This window comes from Lates calcarifer, linkage group LG5 (assembly GCF_001640805.2).
Source record: "Lates calcarifer isolate ASB-BC8 linkage group LG5, TLL_Latcal_v3, whole genome shotgun sequence".
Lineage (NCBI taxonomy): Eukaryota > Metazoa > Chordata > Actinopteri > Centropomidae > Lates > Lates calcarifer.
Genome location: NC_066837.1, coordinates 14,355,292 through 14,377,142, shown reverse-complemented (window position 1 = coordinate 14,377,142; position 21,851 = coordinate 14,355,292). Strand labels below are relative to the sequence as shown.

The 21,851-nt window shown below is 42.1% G+C and overlaps 1 protein-coding gene across 2 annotated transcripts in view; it reads right to left on the bottom strand.

Annotated features, from left to right (window-relative positions):
* doc2d (double C2-like domains, delta) overlaps positions 1 to 21,851 on the bottom strand; it is a 31,239-nt gene that overhangs the window by 4,925 nt on the left and 4,463 nt on the right. For both annotated transcript variants that reach the window (XM_018695764.2, XM_018695766.2), the window contains exons 5-10: positions 18,022 to 18,131; positions 12,198 to 12,324; positions 11,879 to 11,935; positions 11,022 to 11,146; positions 2,181 to 2,262; positions 1,812 to 1,908 (exon numbers count right to left, since the gene is read on the bottom strand). In XM_018695764.2, coding sequence (XP_018551280.1) covers positions 1,812 to 1,908; positions 2,181 to 2,262; positions 11,022 to 11,146; positions 11,879 to 11,935; positions 12,198 to 12,324; positions 18,022 to 18,131 — 598 coding nt within the window. The remainder of the gene's footprint in view (positions 1 to 1,811; positions 1,909 to 2,180; positions 2,263 to 11,021; positions 11,147 to 11,878; positions 11,936 to 12,197; positions 12,325 to 18,021; positions 18,132 to 21,851) is intronic.

Sequence of the window (21,851 nt, the reverse complement as noted above, 5' to 3'; positions counted from 1 at the left end):
TCCCCACACTCTTTGCCCGTTCCTTTTGGGGAGCTGCATCTGACAATTTTTGTAAAATTCCAAAAACAACAGTTTCACAAGCACGCCCACTTCATGCAGTAATTGGCCAGGTGTGCGTAGGTGAGAAAATATGCAGGATTTGAACTTTTCTCTCAAACTCTCTTTTAATTTTTCATGCATGACTGCTTCTCTCACATTATGTGTGTAGCACCAGTAGATGAGTGCAACACTATGAAGAGAGAATACCTGAAAGTGTACACCATCATCCACACTTGTGACATACAGAAGCTTTGAAGCATATGAAACCCATTAAAAAGCAGTACAGTATAAACTCTATTCACTCCTGTTAACACATGTTGAAATGAGGTGTCATTTTAGTGATCAGCACTGACAGACCAAAAGTCTTGTAAATTACTTGCAATTTTCGAACTAAGATGTGTGACTTGCCCTCAAAGACCTCAAAGAAATCTGTACACTTAACTGTGTGGAACTGATTACATTTATTATTATTATTATTAAAGGTAACATTACGCCAGGGATTGCTGTAACTCTGAGGTGGTGGCCCAGTGTGACTAAATGAATATACACAACTTATAGCTGAATCACTCAGTTTTATAACAGTATTGATGAAGAAGCTGTATTTAATGTGGATCAATCACAACATGACCGATACCTGATCTGTTTATAAAGTGCCTCCAGAGCAGTCTCTCTTTCTTTATCAGTTGTGGTATGTTTTCTGACGTTAGACACTGCAAATGTAAAACACAAAATCGTGGCAAACACGAAATCAGAAGTTTGGATTTGTTTCAGGGGGAAGATGAAATTTCCCATCTCTTTTTGTGTATTGATTGCTCCCCCTCAAGTCATCCACTTGATTTATTGCCTGTGTTTCCTTGTGTACTTTTGCCCACACTATTTTTTCTCTCATTGTTGAGTTTTTTCCTCCCTTTATCTCTAAAATCTCACCTTTTACCGTTTGACACCCTCTATATCTTCTGCTAAGCCTATTAGCCCACTTGTTATTGCTCTCAGTCTTACACTTAGTGCAGCGGCATTGTGCTTGCTCAGCCTCTTTATCAACTCCTTTTCTCCATTCTTCTTTGTCTCAGTGTCATTTTTCTCCCAGCCTCAATTAACATAACTGGCAGGCTGCTGTAGCCAAACCTGTAATGATAATGGTCAAGGGAATGGCTGTTATCTGGGGCCGTACGTTAGACTGATGGCCTTTTCCCCCAGCAGGGCTAATAACTCACTGGGCTTATCTAAACACCAGGGTGTCTCCCACCGACCCACCCACCCACTGCTTCGCACACATGTGAGCACACGCACATTAGACAGAGTAAAATGCTTTGATCTGAAGGTCTTCAAGCTCACAGGGTGGTAATCCATTCACGCTGTGCATCCCCACCAGTCCCCCATCATTCCCTAAGCTCCCATTGGCGTGATATACACACCAGGCCATGCCAAAGCTCTTTAGCAGACTGATGAAGCAGCAGTGATCTGATGTGCCAAGACCATGAGGGAAGGGGATCCAGACAAAACGTCTTCCTTTTTGATTTCTAAAGCCTTTCCATTTCCTCTTCCACTCTCTCAAACTCTTCTTTGCTTGCTCAATCATTCTCCTCAAGCCTCATAATTACTCCTCATCTCTATGCATTTTCTTAAACTCCTCTCTCCACCCACACTCGCCCTGGTTTTTTTTTTTAATGTTTTCTGCAATTGCATCCCTTTCATTCAAACACTACAGTCATCTACTTTGCTGGAGCTGCTCCTTAACTCTCCACTCCTCATTGCAGTTTCTCTCAGCCTACCTATGAAGTCGTTGCTCATTCCCAAGTCGTAGTCCCACACAGAGATCTCCAGGGTTTTCTTTGCCAGCTGGTCCAAGGGTACTTCATATGAAAACTCCTGTGCAGGTGGCACAGACAAGAGCATATTTATATCAATGATTCATAAACACAAGGGTTGAAAGGAACAGAATTTTTAATTTAGTACATTTTTAGTAGAAACACACAGACTGATGCTGAGAACACATTCAAGGAGATGTCATATCTGAAGTACTTTTAAAAGGGGTATGCTTAATTGCCCTACTCTACATGACAGGAAGTCATTTGGAGCTAAGTAGCAAAATTAAAGAAGCTTCCAGGTGTATTACGGTTATATGAAAGAGACACTTTTACCTCATTGAATTCAGGGTTGAGAGTCTTTTTCTTAACTGAGGTCTTGTACTTGGACTTTTTCCCCATATCTGGCTGCAAGATGCTGAGAAAGAGAGAAAAAAGACAGCAAAAGCTAAAGAGGATTATGAAATCATCAGGACCTTGAACACTCTTCAAGTTGTGTCCACACTCAAAGGGATAATTTTTATATTTTTAATTTTGGTAAATAGGCTAGTTTGTTTTTTTCCCCTGAGAGTTAGATGAGAAGATTATTACCACTCTCACGTTTTTCCAACATTAAAAACTAATGACAGCCAGCAGCAATTATCTTAGCTTAGCATAAAGACAAGGAACAGGGGAAATAGCTCACATTATACTTAAGAGGTGTTGGTGGGTGGATTTTGTTAACTTTAGACAAAGCGACGCTACTTGTTTACCTGTGTTTCCAGTTTGTATGCTAGGCTAAGCTATGCTAAGCATAAATATTTATCCTGCAGAAATGAAAGCGGTATCAGTCTTCTCATCTATGTCTTGGCAAGAAAGTGTGAACAAGTGTATTTCCCAATTTGTAAAACTACTGCTCTGGTTCCACTCTAGTTGCAGCCAATGGATGTACTTCTGTAAAATAACTTGTCAATGTCTAAGCAGGGACAACTGTAAAACAAGGTTTGTGAAATAAAGATGCTCGAATACATTTTACCTTTCAGACAGGGTCAGAACATTCATTATTTCTGAGATCTAAGTAATTAATCCATGAATTTATTATCTTTTGCCCTGCGGTGACAGGAACCCTTGCTGAATGGCAGGAACAAAGGGAGGCAGAAAGTTTGCAAAATCTTTTGTTGAGATAATTGTGACCCAGAAGTCTTTTGAGCAAAAGTGGACAGTGAACTCGTGAAATAGAAAGAGAGGGAGCGACAGTAGACCACAGCAAGATCATAATCATGCCAATGTTGGAGGAGTATATGCTCCAACGAAGAGGCAACAGAAGGATTGCTAGAGGGCAACGGGAGTCATCATCAGCATAAATTCCAAGTCAAGATGTTCAGGCGGTGAGATATCTCACTCTTCCAGCCTACTCCCCCTCCCTGCTAGTGATGAGTCCTGGCCTGACAGCTGATGCATGAGATGGGCTTGGGGCTGTCACTGCAGAGCCGGAATCAGAGCGAGTGAAGGATGGAGGGATGGAGGTGCAGAAGGAACAGGAGGAGGAGGAATTGATAGCAAGCAAGGTGGTGGCACAAAGACTCGAGTTTGCTGCCGTTGCTAAAAATGTCAATTTTCATGATATGAAATGATGTGCCAAAGTTGTAGTTACCAGATATAACTATGATTCCAGCTCTACTTTTTTTTAAAGCAACATCTCACACAGTTATAACTTAGAACCATTTTTACCCAGCACTGAGCAAAAGAAACCTCAAGATCAGAGTATATGTTTATAGCTTTGTTTGGTATCCTGCAATAGCAGTTATGGGGCAGGAGTCGGAATTGCTTGGTTTTAAGAATCGACAAGTCAAAAACTTTAAGAACCACTGTCCAGTAAAGATACAAAGCTATATTCTCATTCAGTTTCTGATCTCATAATGTGACTGTCAGATAAACCTGCATCAATTGTTTTTTTTATGGCCACTTTTGTGGAGCACTGCAAAAAGCTGTAAACACCAACCTGACATTATAAATTTCTTATGGTGAACATGTTAGCAAACAGTTACCTATTTATGCATTCAGCAGGCATGGAGCAACATTATCATTCAGTCAGAGTCATGTTTTTGGACACCAGACAAATGTAAGTCCAATATTCACTCTCTTGTTTTGCTCTCCACCTGCTCCTGAGGGAAATATCCGTTTTTTTGCTGCATGCTGCCTTTTGGTGCTGAGCAGGTAGTTTATTATCAGAGCTTTTTCATTGAAGACAGCTGCTTGCTGCAACTGAAAATGACTTTGATGAGAGTGGCGAGACTGACCCAAAACAGTAAAGTTTCGGGCCGTAAACCCAAAACAATGAGCTGAAAGATGCTAAAATAATCTGCAGAGCTTGGGGAAACTGCAGAGTTGAGTACAGTCTCAGTCTCAAAATTTTAACGGAAGTTATGGGCCAGTTTTACATAGCAGATATGGACAGTGCAGCTAACTTTCTCGACTGCTACTAAATGCATTACAGAAAGTAGTTGACACTAAGAGAGAATTAACAGTGTGTGTCTCTCCTCTTTAAGAAGAGACATACATGTCTTTTCATTCTCTGCATCTCAATGTAAGTACCCACAAGTAATGAACTATCTGAATGCCTATTCCAACCCAAATTACACTGTTGTTCCAAGTCATTCAACTCACTAAATGCTACCAAACAAGATCCTGTCACCAGTCACAGGCTCAGTCCGATGTTTACTACGCTTTAAAAGGTCATTTTCACCATAAGCTAATCAGCATTTATCCTCCGCTCTGCTTATACAATGGCCTGCCTGCCTTCACAAGAAAAGAAAAGGTAAACTGGAATGAAAGAAGGAATCAATTGCGAGAGGCAGCCAAACAGAGCCTCTATTTGACCAGCAGCATGTGAGAGGGTGAGGTGAAAGCCCGGGGGACATCTCAGTCTGAGCTGTGCCAAATCACATTTTAACATACGTCTCCAAGGCAGCTCAGACAGGGGAATTCCAATTTCCAGAATAACAAAACATCATTTGACAGCAACATTCATAACAATGATACCATAAATAAAAATATATTCCGTACAGCAGCAGCCAAACTATGCTCAAATTACCATAGAAAATTCAATGTGAAGAATAATTCATAACAAGGGAGGCTGGTCCATAGAGATATGACAGGATTATCCCCTCATTTTTTTGTTAGCTGTTCCCTTAAGAAGTAGGTTGTTTCGCTGCAGAATACAGTAAACTAACCATACATTTCTGTGCTGCATTCATCTACCGTTTTAGCACTGTGTCACCAGCTTCAACCGACTGATAAGGTTCACAGGGACTGGCAGCTGCTGTTCTCTAATAATCACGATGGTCTTTAAATACTGTTCATTAAGCAAACTGTTTTTTCTCATATGAAGCAACATGAGCAAGCAAATTAACACCTACAGAAGGGCGACAGATTAAAGGAAAAACCAACACTAGGTGCCTTTGAAAGGTGCTGGGACACCACATGCTGCCAGAGCAGCTTCAATGTGCCGCCGCATTGATTCTATAAGAACTCTACTGGAGGGATGGAGCATCAGTCTTCCAAAAGATCACCTCATTTGGTCGACACCTCAGTCCAAAATCTCTCATAGGCGTTCAACTGGGTTAATATCTGGTGACTGCAAAGGCCATAGCATATGATTCACATGGCCCCTTGTGACTTATGGAGATTATATTCAGATTAGTTTTTAAGTCTTACTGTAATACAGTAGTCACATAAATACTGTATATGTACATTGAAAGAGTTATTGGTCAGTGTAATCATACCTCACGTGTATATACTATGCATGAAGCTCTCTTTCAGATCTTCAGTCCTGATTCTGTGTAAAATGCTTTAAAAGTTCAGCTGAAGCTAATATGAAGCTTTAGCAGTCTGAGCTGGAGCAATCACATAGGTATCCTCTGACATTATAGTCCTTTTAGTATGACAGTCACTCTTTGTGTTACAATCCCTTCACTGCAGTGGAGTTTCCTTGCTGAATTTTAGCCTGAAAGGACAGTAATACAGGAAGAAATCCACTTAGTTTCACTAACTTACACTATTCACTCTTTCAATGTGTTAAAATAAACTTGGAGGAATGGGACCTATTATTTTATCAGTTTGTTTCTTTATAGCTTGTTTAAACTTGGGAGAGGACGTCCATTGTGTAAAGCTTTGGCTTTATGATCAGACAGCTCTACATTTTGGGAAATATGCTTATGCACTTTCTTGCTGAGACGTAGATAAGAAAATCAATGTGAGTAAGCAGATTTTGTTACCTTTGGACAGAGCCAGGCTAGCTGTTTCCCCCTGTTTTCAGTCTTTATGCTGCGCTAAGCTAACTGGCTGCCTGCTATAGCTTCACAATTACCATATTGATCTTCTTATCTAACTGTCGGCAAAGTGAATAAGCATATTTCCAAAAATGTCAAACTAGGTATTTAATACTGTTTAGTATATGTGCAAATGAAATGAAAGGAGATATCAAGTCCTTAAACAAAACCTGAAACAACAGCAGTAACACTCAAAACTCTACATCATATCTGTCGAGTAGCACATGACATTTTTTTCACTTTTCATTTGTCTTTGCCCAAAATACCCCTTCATGTCATAAGAGCCACATTGCGCAACACTCTAACTAGTTGAGTCATGAAAATGTGGTACCTAAAACCATCCTGACAGCAAGTTTAGGTTGGGGAGAGGATCTCTGTAAATGAGTAAAAGAAACAACTAAAACACAGCTAAGTTACAGGGAGAGATGAGCCAGAGGGAGCTGGCAAGAAAAACAGTCACCAGACAAGGGACGTATGACACAGAGATGCAAAACTTAAAAGAAGAAAGTGAGAGAGTAGATGAGCGACAACTGCAAAAGAAGAGCTAAATATATGCCTGCTGCAGAGAGGAGTTAGGATTTTCACTTCACACGAGGGTTCAGAGGAAAAGAGAGAGATAACAAAACTGTAAAGCATGGCAGGGTGCTTCATCAGCAGGAAATATCTGACATGTTATGCACTTTTTCTGCCCTCACATGTCTTTCTCCTGACAGAATATATATACATATATATATAGTAGGTAATGTGTGAAGAGCAAGGGAGAGAAAAAGTGGGCCCCTGAGAAGGATGTAAACTCATTTAGTCTTTAAAATGCTAATTTGTCCTTTTAAATGGAAGACAAATTAGTTCTGAGATAATTCTGACCTTGTGTCACTTGAATGGCTTCAAAAGGCTGATTGAGAGTCACGAGGAGAAAGGACCAATTGGAAAAAGCCCTCCGGTCAAATGCACGGACACACACCATGGATAAAGAGCGGCTCACATCAGCTTTAGTTACAGATTACTCAAGAGGATTGCTGATGTTACAGCTGCAGGACATCACCAAACTGACAGTGACATAAGTTAGAGAGCTTGCCGAGCAAATTAATTCCTATGTTGACTTAATTTTTCAGTATAATCTAGAGATGTAACTCACCTATACCAGCAATACATTTACCTCCATTTTATTTGTGTAAAGGTAACTTCATTAAAACGTCAGAGCATTAATTATGTTATGTATGTCTTTGGTGGAAACCACAAAAGGATGCGTGAAAAGAGTCGGCATATTCTCTGAAGGCTGTCCACTGAACTGAGGTAAACAACGCTCTTTGTGATGGATACACAGAGTCGCTGGTACAAAAACACCAAAGAGAACAAAAGGAAAACTCTGGCAGAGAGGAAAATGAAAAATCCTAATGACTAGTGTGCCAGAAATAAGAATCAGATCAGAGCAGTGGCTTAAACAAATCGTGTCAACTAAAGGAGTGTGGATGAAAGAGAAACAGCCAGCGCAAGGATGCAGAACGAACACAACAAAAGTGGATAAACTGCAACAAAGTGGGTAAGGAGAAGAGAGGCACAGAGAGAAGGAGCTGGATACTCATATGTTACATTACAGAGTACTTAAAAACACTGTGCACCATAATAGGCCAATAAAGCACAAGGCGTCTCTTTTAAAACAAATCAATAGTGTGGAGAGAAAGAAGAAAAAGGATTCACGTGTGTTGGAAAGAGTTTCTTTTTCACACAACGTGAGCTTCCTCTTTGTTTTGTGTTTTTTCTCATATCTCTCTAGCAATTCAGAAGACCTTCAAAATCCCAGTATTGTGGGTGAGTATTGAAAAGTTTTGCCCACTTGTACGACCTACTGAAAACATCAGATCAAAATGTTTTTCAGTCCTATAATTCTAGCTGTCGCTTTGACTCATACCTTACTGAGAAAAATGGTGTGGATCATCCAGTCTTACGGTTCTGAGAAAATAAACTTCTCTTACAAATCTAGGCAGAGATGGGTGTTATGGGTATCTGTAGAGTGCAGAGGATCACAAAGGACCAAGCTTGCACACCTCTGAAATCTCAAACAACGTGTAATACAGCCCTGCATGTCAAACAAGTTGACTGGTTGTTTTAACTTCCTTTCAGAAGGCAGAAAAGAGAAAAAACACATAAAGATAAAGTGTAAAGAATAAAAGAAAAACGAATGTCTCTGAATGACACCAGTGCACATTCACTTATATGCCATTGGCAAAGCATGTCCCAGCTTTAAACCTACATTAGGCACACAAAGGGTCAGAAAGATACTCAGGCTAATCCATCTCTTTTTCTGCTTCTTTTACCATCATCCTCAGGCTTTCAATTAACATCATTGTGGTCAAAAATTAAAGGCATTAAAACCAAGTCAGGTAAAATTAAACCTTAAATGACTGTATTCCAATCATACTATCCTGCATCACTGTCTAATCTGCTGATGAAAATACAGCCTTTAAAGCTTCCTTTATTTCTGCACCCTGGTGCTCCTTCTACCTCGAAGCCTCCCACTGTTGGAGGTGGCGTTGGTTACAGGATTGGTTGTCCTGTGTGGGAGCTCTCACTTCCTGCACTGTTGGTACTTAAGTGCAGCAGGCAGATCGGCGAATTGAGCTGTGTGGGTTTTATCTGTCACCGTCCGTGCCTTACAGGCAGGTTGGCTCAGGTGTATAGTGTTAGACACTTTTCCTCTCCCTGGTTCTGTATTTTAGACTTTGAAGGGACCTGCTGGCTCTGGCTGAGAAAAGTATCAGTCTCTGTACAGGCTGTACAGTATGATCAGGAAAAGGAGTCTTCATCCACCTCCTTCCTGTACTGTGATGGGTGGTGTCACAACCATTGTGGAATTGCATCTCCTGGATGGCAGTAACTTTTGAGGTTGCTATTGGCATTACATGTGGCTGAAACCTTCCTCCTGTCTCAAAGATTGACACAGAATTATCCTACTTAGCTCAAAAATCCAGTTCAGAGTTGTGGTTGTGTCGCTTGTTGTGCTGTGTAAGGTCAGTCAGGCTTATGCTGACTTTCCATTCCTGTCCCTAATGCAGTAAGGTCCTGGACTGTGGTTTGTTGTATGCACATTTCTCACTCAAGGTTTGTGGGTGTTGTGCCATGTAGGTGTCAGAGCAAGGCATCTGGCTACTCCCCCTCAAGCCTGTCAGTTGGTTAAAGGGCAAAGCATGTGTGAAACAGAATAAAGGTTATACTCTGTAACTCTGGGTTCTATGAGCCATCCCAGAGGCCTGTAACATCGACTGTGTTCATGGTGTTTTCACAATGATACAAGGGACAACACTGAGTTTGCTAAAAAGTCAGTATGCAGACTAAAAATGTTGAGCATGCTATTAATGTACACTATTGTCCCACAATTAAATACACAAAGGAAAGTTTCTCAATTATCTTAGTAAAAAACACCAAACGTTTCTATATACTATTATATTTTACAGATATATATGTATTACCTTGATCCAGGCTCTCTTGATAATTATCCACCAGTCTCTAACTTTCCATTCTTTTCCATCAAAAGTACTAGAGAGAGTCTAGAGCAGAGTACTGTAGTGTCTCAGCAGCTTTCATCCAACATCTCACAGTAATCTTTCTGAGACTTTTCAATCTGCTTGCAGGGCCTGTCACTCCACTCAAACTGTGCTTGTCAAAATAGTTAATGATCTTCTGCTTACTATGGATTCAGATTCAGAGCTTCTGAGCTTCTGTAACTCGATTTCAGTGCAACTTTTGATATGGATTGGTTAGACCATTTGGTGAAATCTTACTTATCTGAAAGAACACAGTGTGTTCCTGCAATACTCTTACATCAGTATTTCCCTATGTGAAATATGGAGTAGGGCTCGTTTCCTTGGCTCACAGCTTTTCTCTCTTTATATTTCTCCTCTCTGCCAAATTAAATGCAGTCAGGGAATTAACTTCTATTGTTATGCTGATGATACTCAGTTGTATCTACTAATTTGTGTCTGTTTTCCTCCTCCTGAATTTAGATAAAACTGAGATGCTGGTCATTGGTCCAACCCGAAATAGACACCAGTTTCGAACAAGAGTAGCCCTCAAAAACTGTGTGATTTCTCAAAGTATGACAGCCACGAACCTTGGTGTTACCTTTGATCTTACTTTCTCTTTTGATCAGGACATTAAACATACCATCAAGACCGCCTTTTTTCACCTATGCAACATAGCTACAATTTTACAATTTTCTTTTTTGTCCGTAGCAGATGTTCAGATCCTAATTCATGCCTTTGTGTCATCCTGACAGAATTATTGTAATGTTTTGTTTTCAGAGCTGCCATATGCTCATACTAAAAGTCTTCAAATATTTCAGAATGCTGCAGCTAGAATTGTAACTAAATCCAGAAAATTTGAGCACATTACAGCAGTTTTAGCTTCTTTTTGTATCCACATCAGGACTTAAAGGTGATCTAATGACATACAAATGCAGGCCTCTTCCTACCTGTCTGATCTCCTAAAACCTTACACTCCAACCTTATGCTCCTGCCTGTCCTCAGAGTTAAAAAGAAGTCAACAGGCTTTTCTCTGGGGTCAGGAGGGAGGTTATTCCAGACTGTTGAGGAATTTAAATCCAAACTTAAAACTCAGCTTTATGGCTTAACTTTCAGTTAGTGGCTTATTGGGTTTTGGTTATCATTAGAACGATTGTGATCATTATTAAAAAATAAATACACTGACATGCTCACCTCCACATCCTAAATTTTCACTGTGCTATAAAAACATCACATCACATCCGATGCTGGCAGAAAGCATAGGCAATGAACATAAACTGCTAACACAGAATAGTTGCACATAATTTGTAGAGTACCGGGTTTGTTCATGAATATCTGACGGGACTTACATTTTGACAAAGGGGTCAGAGTAGCCGTTGGAGTCCATGGCAGCCAGATGGGCACAGCGTATGATACCAACCAGCAGGCAGCCTTTCTCTGTGTTATAGCACAGTGACACCAGGATGCGGCCACGCTGGGGACACAGAAAACAACAGTGTCAGACACAACACCTGTTTCTACCCTGACGTTTCCTTACTCCATGAATGCAAGCAGTGGGGAATCCTGCAGCACTGTCTATCTCAAGTTTCTCAAAAAACTTTTCACTGTGAAGAAACAAAAACAAAATGAAGACTAGATGAAAACAGAATTAAAATTACAACACCAAATAAATTAGTTGCGATTTTCACCAGCTAAGATATTGTGTGTGTTCTCATGGGTAACAGGAGTATTCAAATTAAAGCTTGTAATTAAAGGCCTTATCTGTGTCTGGCAAAATGACACTGCTCCCTTCTCCTCCTTTTAATCTCCAGGTTCAACCATAAACTGAGTCTAATCAGAGACCAAAAGCTATTAGCCTCTGTCTCTAGAATCATGAAGAGAAATGAGATAATGGCCACCAGAGGAGAAAAACACTGGACTAGCAGCACGGGTGTGATTTACAAACTGTTGCTATACTGCGTCCGTGTGAGCAGTTTCCCTTCACACTGGTCTATTAAGGTTCATGCCACAGACACATACACTGATTAAAACTGTTAATTAAAACTTTTCCTTCTGTGATGGTGGAAATGGAGGATAGATTAGAACTGCTGAAGAGATAAGAAAATGTATTAGATATATAGAGAGAGTAATAGGAAATTCCAGTGAGAGTTTGGGTTGAAAATGGCAATAATAAGTTTGGTGACGATAAAGCTGATGATAGTGTTACCTCCTCCTCTGCCACAAGTGCTCCCTGCTCCACTGTTTGATTGTTAGTTTCTTTATTCTGAAATGAGAAAGAAAGAGAGGAGAGAGAGAGAGAGAAGAGAGAGACATCATGGTTACAGCCTACACTGCCTCCAGGTGAATATCTATTACACAATTAATGCAGCATTTGAAATTGATGCCTGATAGCCCCCAGGCAAACATGCACAATGGAAATAGGACACATCTTGATATATGTGTCCACAGAAACTCATCTGGTATATATGTGAAAGGTCCACACACACACAAACACACATGCGCGCACACACACACAGTGTATGTACCTGTGCAATTCTCTCCAGGCCCATATTGTAGCGCTTGCTCTCGCCCTCTTTCAGCTTCTTTAGAGCCACTCTCACCTCTCCGATGAATTCATTTCGTCCGAGCCTGTCCATGTCACACACACACAGCCTTCATACATACATAAAACACACACACATACATACAGGGAAACAGAAGAGAAGCAGGTGAGTCTGTGAAAAGTTACAGATGAATCCTGCCACCACTTTGCTGTGCTCATTATTATGAGGCAAGTGTAGACTGTGCCAAATATATCCAAAGTGCATGTGAACAATCAATCAGCTCCGCCATCTGCAACACAAGATGAGTTCTCAGTGGTTTTCACGAGCAGCCTCATGAATGATGAGAAGGTGTACGATTGCTGAGGGTTTCCAGAGGATTTCAGTCTCTTCCTTTTTGGCTGTTACTCCTTCAGACACTAATTTGTTGTAATTGAAACATGTAAAAGGAAGGAGATTGTCTGAGGCAGGTAATCAGTTTTCTTTCTGCATTTCCCTGAGCTGAAACCACAACCAACATTTCATGTTGTATGCAGGAATTTTCTCACCATATGGTAACTCATTCAACATTTGTCAAAATATGTTTACTCTAAACCACAAATGTCTATCTACTTGTGGTTCAAGAGGAATAGTCAGTGCATCACCAAAATCATTAGGATTCACCCCCAAAGGAGCATGCATGTCTGCACAAAATTTGATGGCAACCCCTCTAACAGTTGGTGGACCAACCAACATTCCAATCTCTACAGCTGCTAGCATAGTTAACAAATAACTAATAACAACATAATGTGCCATATTATTATCGTTTGTTTAAGTTCAACAGGATCTCCTGGTCATGTTTCAGGGCAAAAATAAAGATAAAAAGTTAAATCCTTTACACACATAAAGTGAGAATGAGCGGGATAGCAGTACAGTACGGATGGTTTGATTACTTCCACCTTCAGCCCAGACGAGTCCACAGCAACAGTCTCTTTTTTTATTTTGTGTCTGTCTTTAGTTGCACGCTAAATTCAAAAACAGACAGCTGAATCAATATCTTCCTTTATATTGCTACGGTTCTGTAAAATGATTTCTTCCATGGGGTGCACTTTTTCAAACTGATGGTGATGTTTGATGGAGGGTGAATATTCAATCAGCTACAGTAGAGTCTTCATAGCCCATCACCTGCTACAATATTCCCTCTATGCTCCAGTATTCCCAGATGGACTGTTGCTGCTCTTGATTTCTTCCTCGCTCATCACTCTCTACTCTCAACCTCTCTCCCTCTCGCTCTCTCTTCACAGACACACAAACACACACACCTTCCCCCTCTTCCTGTTCTCTTCCTATCTCTCTGACATTTTGACGTTTGACATGCTGGTTCCAGCCTTTTAGTCATAACTGATGAGTATCTCTAGCAGAAGCTTTGGAATAACTCTGACTCATGACCACTGCTGTCAGATGATTTATGTGCCTTTGCTCCGTCATACATGTGGGGTGTCTGCGATGAAACGAAGGCTGTGGTGAAATGTGACACCAGTTACGCCCAAACTTTTTGGCTTCTCCCGTGCGAAAGCTCCATCCGTTTCCTCGCACCCTCTCCCACAATTTTCCGGCTTTAGGATTCCTCTAAAAACCAAACAGATGCTCGCAGAATCTGTTCAACTTTCAGTGCCAAGTTCAGTGTGCAGTCGCTGACAAAATCTGCCTCATGAGTTACATTAGATTACCAGGGTGCCTTAGCAGGTCCGCGTGCTGTCTGTACTTGTGAAAGTATCTCTTTAATGGAGCAGGAAGAGTGTCAACAAAAACTGACTTTGACGACAACAAGGATGACCCTTGCTGTGGTGTTTTTTAAAAGGATCATTAGCATGAAATATGGACCTCGCTTGCATTTCAAACTTTATACTGTATATATTTAATGGATCCCCACTAGCCTGCCATTGATTTGTTATGCCATATTGCTTTTAATTCCATGTTAAAGGGATTAAGGGCTTAGCTCTCTGTTTTCTACATTTGGGCATTACTTCATGTTCCCAAATACTAACTGAACTGTTCATGCGAGCTGATGATGAATGATAAAATGATTTTAATACTGTCAAGATAAATTGCTTTTTTGGGGGTGTGTGTGTATGGGGTGGGGGGGTGGGGTGGGGTGGGGGGGGGCTCATCAATGCATATTCTTTTATGTGATTAGAGATACAGATATAACTTCAGTATCAGATTATATTGTCATTTAACTAATAAACTACTTTCTTATTACAGAATTAAGAGTCTGTAGCCATGTTAGCAGCTCTAAGGGGCTGTACTTAGACACAGAAGTGCTTTAAACCAGCATGCTAAATGCTCACAATGGCAGGTGTAATGTTTGTTGTGTTCATTTTGTCATGTTAGCATGCTAACATTTCCCAATTCGGATGACGGTGCTAGAGGAAAAGTCAGGAGATCACCAAAGTCATTACGATTCATCCTCTGGGGACCATAAACGTCCACACAACATTTCATCAACAACATCAATCCACTGTTGAGATATTTCAGTCTGGACCAAAGTGGTGGACCGGCCAACTGACATGCCGCTAGCGACCCCAACTAAAAATATAATTCCCACCTGCACATATAGCACTTAAAAGTATTTTTTTCCCCTGAACATCATGTACATCTCTGCCTGAGGTGTCCAGTAGCTAATCTCAGCCTCGCCCTCCATCCAATACCAAATCAAGTCCTAGATTTGTTCCTATCTCCCTACAGCCGAGGACAGTGCGAGTCTATTACAAAGCCCGACAGAGGGATGGAGAGATAGAGGGAAGAAATTGAGAGGAGAGAGCCTAGACCTGGCACTGACATCATGTTGGTAGTCCTTTAAAACACACACACATACACTCCTCCACACGCTCCATCTCTCCTCTGTTAACTGTCAGCCCGATAATCATTTTAGTGATAAAAGCCACAAGGAGTCTTAAATATGAGATTCTCCCCAAGGTAAGTATTCATGTACAATTCACTTCTTCTTTTTTTTTGCACATTAAAATGTACATAAAAGGGTTATGTCATTAAAATGAGGAGAAGGACTGGGGCGCCACATTATCACTGTCACAGTCACTGCTTTCTAAATCATTTGAAATTTGCCCAAAGGCAGAGGCAGACTGCACCAACTGATAGAGAAATTTGGACCTAATCTCAAAATCATGTCGGCTTCACCGCAGTAAAACAATCTTCAGAGGAAGTCAATCTGTCTCATACTCAGACTTCAAAGGAGACAGATAAATCTGCTTGTTCCCAGTGCAGTTTTTTTTTTCTTTAATGTATTTCAGGTATTTTCTAGAAGTTAGTGACAGCTCACAAAATCAGTCTGGAAACAAGCTGATTTTTACTGGAGATCAGCAAAAAGTTTCATTCAAATGCTTTAAGACAGTTATAATTTTAAGATTGAATGTATCAGGTTGGAGATTTTTGCAGTGTATTCTAGTGTGGTTGACTTTTAACTCAAGACCTGAGCACCTCAGGCAGCCTTGCTGCACCAATTAAAGGATTAGCCGGTACGAGACCAACCGTGAAGTCTGGATTGAGGACATTAGTTATTAGTTTACTCAGCTGGTTCATTCCTAATAACAGACTGGACCTCCAGTGGCCCTTAGAGATAAAGTCTGCACACTGAGGAATAGAATTGTTGAATAAAGAATATAAAAATATTAAAGCCATGACAACTTTTTTTCTTGGAGCCATTTCATAACCAGACTCTATCCATTTTCTATTTAAGTACATTTGGCCTCAGCATAATGGCTTTATATAATCATCATAACTGCAAATGAGTGAATGAATGGCAAAATATATAAATAAATGCACAAAACCACCAGTCTTCTCCCTCCACTCTGCGCACTACATAACTCTTTTTACATTTGTCCTCCAGTACAAAGAGCGGTGCAATAGAATGGACTTGACACCAAAAGAAATTTTTAATGACTCAGACGTTTTTGGCTGCACTCCAGCTTTTATCACCATCTCTGATGTGGGCTGAAGTGCCAAACAGTAAGAAGAAGAAGCTGCTTAAATGTATCTGAATGGAAAACAATATTTCTTCTTATTTAGGTGAAAACTCTTTTAAGCTGAAATTGGTTTGGTCTGACTACAGTATGGCCCAGATTAACTATAAACTTTGCACTGTCCAGGCCTTCGGGCAGGTCCACAGAGAGACTGAGTCTGGAGCAGAGTCCTCCTGCTCAGCGGTGCACAGAGCACGGGGGATCAAAGAGTACAGCATCCCCCTCCTCTGCACCCTGCTGGGACCGGCGGAGCAGGATGCAGCAGCACACAACCCTGTGAATAAACACCTCTCTGGGGATCCTTCTCTGTTTCTCCATTCTCTGACTGACTCGCTGCTTTCTGTGGAGTAATGAGAACAAAGTCTGTCTGTTGGCTGCGGTACTGTGCTGGCGCCTGAACACATCCAGGGAGAGTTTGAGCAGATTTTTCTCCTTTCTCTATCTCTGTCTGTCGCTTGCCCCCCCCCCAAATCCTTCCCCTCTGTCAGACAGCGTTTCATTCACTCCAGCACGTTCGCCGTCTCACATATTTCTCACTGTCCTCATTCTTTCATTTTTTGGCTCCCCTTTGAGTAAACTCCTCCCCATCACTCGGCCCTCTTTTTTTCTCAGCTAAGTGAATTTCCTCATTCATCACTTTATCCATCTCACCACTCTTTCTGAGCCAATCTCTCATCTCCCCCTCGCAACCTCTCTTTCAATTGACCCTTGGATTCTCTCCATCCCTCCATTCTGTCATTTTCCCCAATCTTGGCCTCCCCAGTTTCCTCTTCCACACTCCCTTTATCTGTCACTTGACATCATTCACGCTTTTCCTCCTGCTCTCTTTGTTCATCTTGGCAGCCACTGCTCTCTCTCTCTCCCTCTCTTCATCTCTTGCCTGACACTGGTCACACTCCTCTTTCTCGTTTTGGCTACCCAGAGCCCCCCTGCTGGTTTGCGTCTGTGGGCTATGTCCTTGAACAGAGGTCAGGTGGGTTTCCTCTAGTTTGAGGGGTCTCTCCTCAAGCTGCCGTTTGTGTGTGTGTGTGTGTGTGTGTGTGTGTGTGTGTTTGTGAAAGCTCAAGGACGTGTGTTGTTTGCATATGTGTGTGTGTGTGTGTGTGTATTTTCTCTACGTACAGAGGAGGGGCCATGCATGTTCTTTCCTGCCAGTGATTGCCCTTGACACACACACAAGAGGATAAACACACACCTGACTGCCTGCATTTGTGTGTAGAGTGCAGACAAGAATCATGTGTGTGTGTGTGTGTGTGTGTGTGTGTACGTGCGTGTGTCTGCGTGTGTTTGTGCTCTTGTTTCCTCAGGATAAACAATGCCATCCAACCCTATTATGAATCTGCTGAGCAAACTGACACTGATTGTGCGCCGCGCACATGTTCACAAACAAAACACACGCAAAACTCCGTCTATGAATCAACTTACACATGCACGATGACACGAGTGCGTCAGACTTTTTGGGCCAAGATGGCGAAGCTTGACCTCAATCACTCCATACAGAGAGCACAGTGGGGAGGAAGGAGGGGTGGGGGGGTGGGGGAGACTCAAAGCACAGCCAACACCTGAGCAGTTACCGCAGCAACAGCAAGTGGAACAGTTGGCTGGTGTCACCCGGCTGCAATAATGAATTACATGGAAAAGCCAACTGGGATGCATAGACGGCTGCTGGGAGTCCCCCTGGAGGATTGGAAGCATGAATCCTCATCCTCCGCATAATAAAGTGGTCACTCGCCTGTCTGGGGAATAGTGCTAATTGCTGGCCGGGGTGGAATCCAGAGCAGAGCGCCTACCTGAGCGTTTTGGTGGTCATGTCAGCTGCTGTGATGCCATGGTACACCAGCGTTTCATTCCACACCGGGTTCAGCGTATTCTTCAGGGTCTTTGTGCGTAGCTTGTTTGCCTGAGGAGGAAAAGAAGAAGAAATATGAAAAGAAATCAATGGAGAGGGAAGGATCAAAAGAAGACAAGAAAGTGAGGAATGTGTGAAGGTTAAGGGAGCAAACTCCTCAGATCAGAATGACAGAATAAAAGATTGTGAAACTGAAGCAAAATGGGGGACACTAAAAAAATCAAGAAAGAAGGAGAGAGAGAGAGAGAGAGAGAGAGAGAGAGAGAGAAACATCATCTATCTCTGTCCCTCAGGATATCGCAGACATCTGCTGCCTACTTTGTAGAGGAGAGTGAGAGGACACCAGGCTTCCCTCGCCTCACCTGTCCGTCTGTCTCCTCCCCATCATGGTAAGACAGAGCATTAGCACCAGCCAGACCTCCAAAACAAGCACTGTGTCTCAGACACAACACAACACAGCAGCCAATTAAATTGCACAACACAATCAGCATGAAAAATTAAAGCTTTCCAAGAGAGGAAATGCCCACAAGCCCTTAATAGCATCAACATCCATAAATAAAGTTTGCAGCCACTTGCTGCCTCATTTCCCACAGTTGCCCTCAGGATATGTTCATCTTGTTTTCATTTTTCATTTTTTTGGTATTTATTTTTATGTTGATAAACACTTCAAGAAACTGCATTTCAATAAAATGTTTTTTTTTTCCACTGACTCCCAAGATACATACAGTACAATCCTTCACAAAGACCACACCTCTGGCTCTAATGAAGAAGTTTTAGACACGTTCTTGTCATCAATTGTGGGTTAATAAGACCTTGTGGAGCCACAGGCAGAACTAATTGGCTGTGCTTGGCTGCAGGAGTGGCTATCAGTGGTGGAAAGTATTTACTTAAGCAGTGTAGGTGCAATTTTTAATTCACTGTGCTTTACTTGACTGTTTCAAATTCATGCCACGTTATTTCTATCTCTACTTTACTACATTTCAGAGACATTTTACTACATTTTACTCTGTATAAATGTAGAATGTTTATTTGACAGCTATAGTTACTAGTTCTTTTGCACATTTAGAATTGAAACCCTATAATGAACATATAAAATACAGTGCACTGAGAGCATTTTGATTATAAGGCCGGTAAAATCCTGTTTGTGTAGCCAAACCTTGATATAGCTTTTTCCTGTGTGCCATAGATCTCTATTCAGTGAGCCTCATCACTGCACTGGCTGACTTGAGCCGTCTTGATGATTAACGTGGGCACTGTACTATATTTTACATTAACCACACATATAGTGCATCGTCCTGGAGACATAAATCTCTGCTAGAGAACCAAATGTGTATTAATCCACGTCAGAAAATAGTCCCCAACAAATGTGTTATTTACTACTCCTAAAGAATACGGAGCCCAGCTGTTTTAGGGGATCGCTGAACTACTTCTTCTTTTAGAAAATGAAACTCTATATTTGTGGCCTGTTCTTAAAGATTTACATCTTCAGTAGAAACCAATTGGCCCAGGGCTGAGGCTAATGCATTGTTGGTTTTGGTCTTTTCATGGGAATGTTTGAAAATAAGAACAATATGGAATAACACCAGTATCTATTAAACTACCCAACAATATGCAAAGTGAGTACAAATATAACCACATTGAAATGCTGCATATGTGCTCATGCATCAGTGGTAATCATTCAATAATACATTACATATTCATATAAATACTTATAAATACTTCCATTCTTTTACTTTTAGTAGTTTTACATTGTGGAGTTGCTACTTTAATATAAGTAAAGGATCTCATGGTCACACAAAATTATACTGTAGCCTATTCTCTGACAAACTCCTGCTCATGTCTGAGGCTTCATGGACAAAACACCTCATCTCTCTCTCTCTCTCTCTCTCTCTCTCTTTTCCTTTCTGCCACAGTCAGCCTCTTGCTACAGCACCTCAGGGCGAGATGCTGAACCCTCCCTTCCATCTTCTTTCTCTCAGTCTGTTTTTGTCCCCACATCCCATTGTTCTGCCTGTGCTGCCTCCCCCCTCTTCCCTTCCTTCCCTCCCATCACTGTCCCCTTTTAATTCTCTATTTTCTACTGGAAACTTCTCGTTTATCTACAAGACTCAGCCCTCCAGAGCTCGCTCCATGAAGGGAACAAGTGTTTTCGATTCATGTCATTTATTTGATTCATTAATGTGCAGGAGAAACCGTGCACAGGCAGAGTCACGACTTGCGGTGGTGTTACACAGCTGTATGTGTGCCAGCACAACTCAGCAGAACAACAACGATTTCACAAATAATCATCACTCCTTACTGACTGAACTGGGTTGGTTTTCTGAGCGCGTATCTTACCACACGGTCTGTCTACAAACATAAAACACTAGTTCCCTCTTCCTGCCCTCTGTCACTCCCTGCCTCCATTTTCCCTCTACACCAGTTCTTTTGCATCTGTTTCTAAATGTTTTATCTCTCGCCTTCCATCTGTCCATCACAGCCTCCCTCCTTTCTCTCCATTTGTCTGCATGGGTGTCTTTACTTATCTCATGCACCTTCTTTCTCAGTCTCTACTTCCCAGAGCTGTGAGAGAACAGAGTGTGGCTGTGTGTGAATTTTCCATGTACCTCGATTAGGAATGGACCACCACAGAGGCAGCAAGAACTACTGTGTTTGTGCATGTTTGTGTGTGTGTGTGTGTGTGTGAGAGAGAGAGAGAGAGAGAGAGAGAGAGAGAGCAGTGATAGAGGAGGAGGGAGGGATGAAGAGAGCATCTCTGTGTGACTATGACTAAAGCCTTAGCATGTGTCTGCATATACGCAAGGTCATGCGCCGCATGTGTTGCAGCGTGTGTTTGACAACGCAAGACAACACACTTGACCGTATACTGGTGAAAGAGCATGTGCTGGAGGATGTGAGGGTGAGGAAAGAGGAAAACGCGTGGGGGCCGACCGAGGGGACGCACGCCTCTGCTCTTAGTATTTTGACAACTCGGCTCTCTGCGGAAACTGAAACCTTTTGTGCTCCGGATTATTCATCGCAGCGCTCGCATGCTGAGTCTGAATGTGGACAAGAGTAGGTGTGTGAGCGTGCGTCCGTCATCCTCACTTCTCCATGTGCATGCTCCCACTTTCCAAGTGACGTGGCCCCCACCCACCCCCATCATCTTGCTGCGTATTTAACAAACGGTGGTTCATGGGTACTTACTTACTCATTGACGCTTTCTCTGCCCCCCCCACAACAACACCAGCACCACCTCCACCACCCGTCTCCTCCCCCCATCAACACTCGCCTGTTGACGTGAGCCGTGTAACAATCCTCCCTGTTTCCATGACAACCACCTGCTGCTGTCCTCCCCTCATCTGTCTCTCCCGCCCTCCCTTTTTCCACCTCCCCCAACCCCCCACCCACCCCACACCCTTCTCTCTCCCCCCTTTCCTCCCTCTCAGTTGTCTCCCTTCTCTCTGCACACTGTTGGTATTTCAAGGTCAAAGAGGGTCACAGCCAGATAGTGAGATAGAGACAGAGATAGGGGTGGAAAGTGGGGAAAGGAGAGCGATAACAATGGGAGAGAAGACAGACAGAGAAAGGCTGGAGGACAAAAATCCCCCAGACGTTGTTATTGTTAGCACCTTAGACCTCAGACAGTAGCCTCATTCAACCTATCTTGGCTCAGCGTCCTCCCCGAGCTTATCATAACCTCATTTCGTGTCAACCTTGAGCCAAAATGGCCGACAACAGGTTGCATTCTGCCGGAGCTGGGGGGGTTTGCTGTTGTGGCGAGCCTTATCT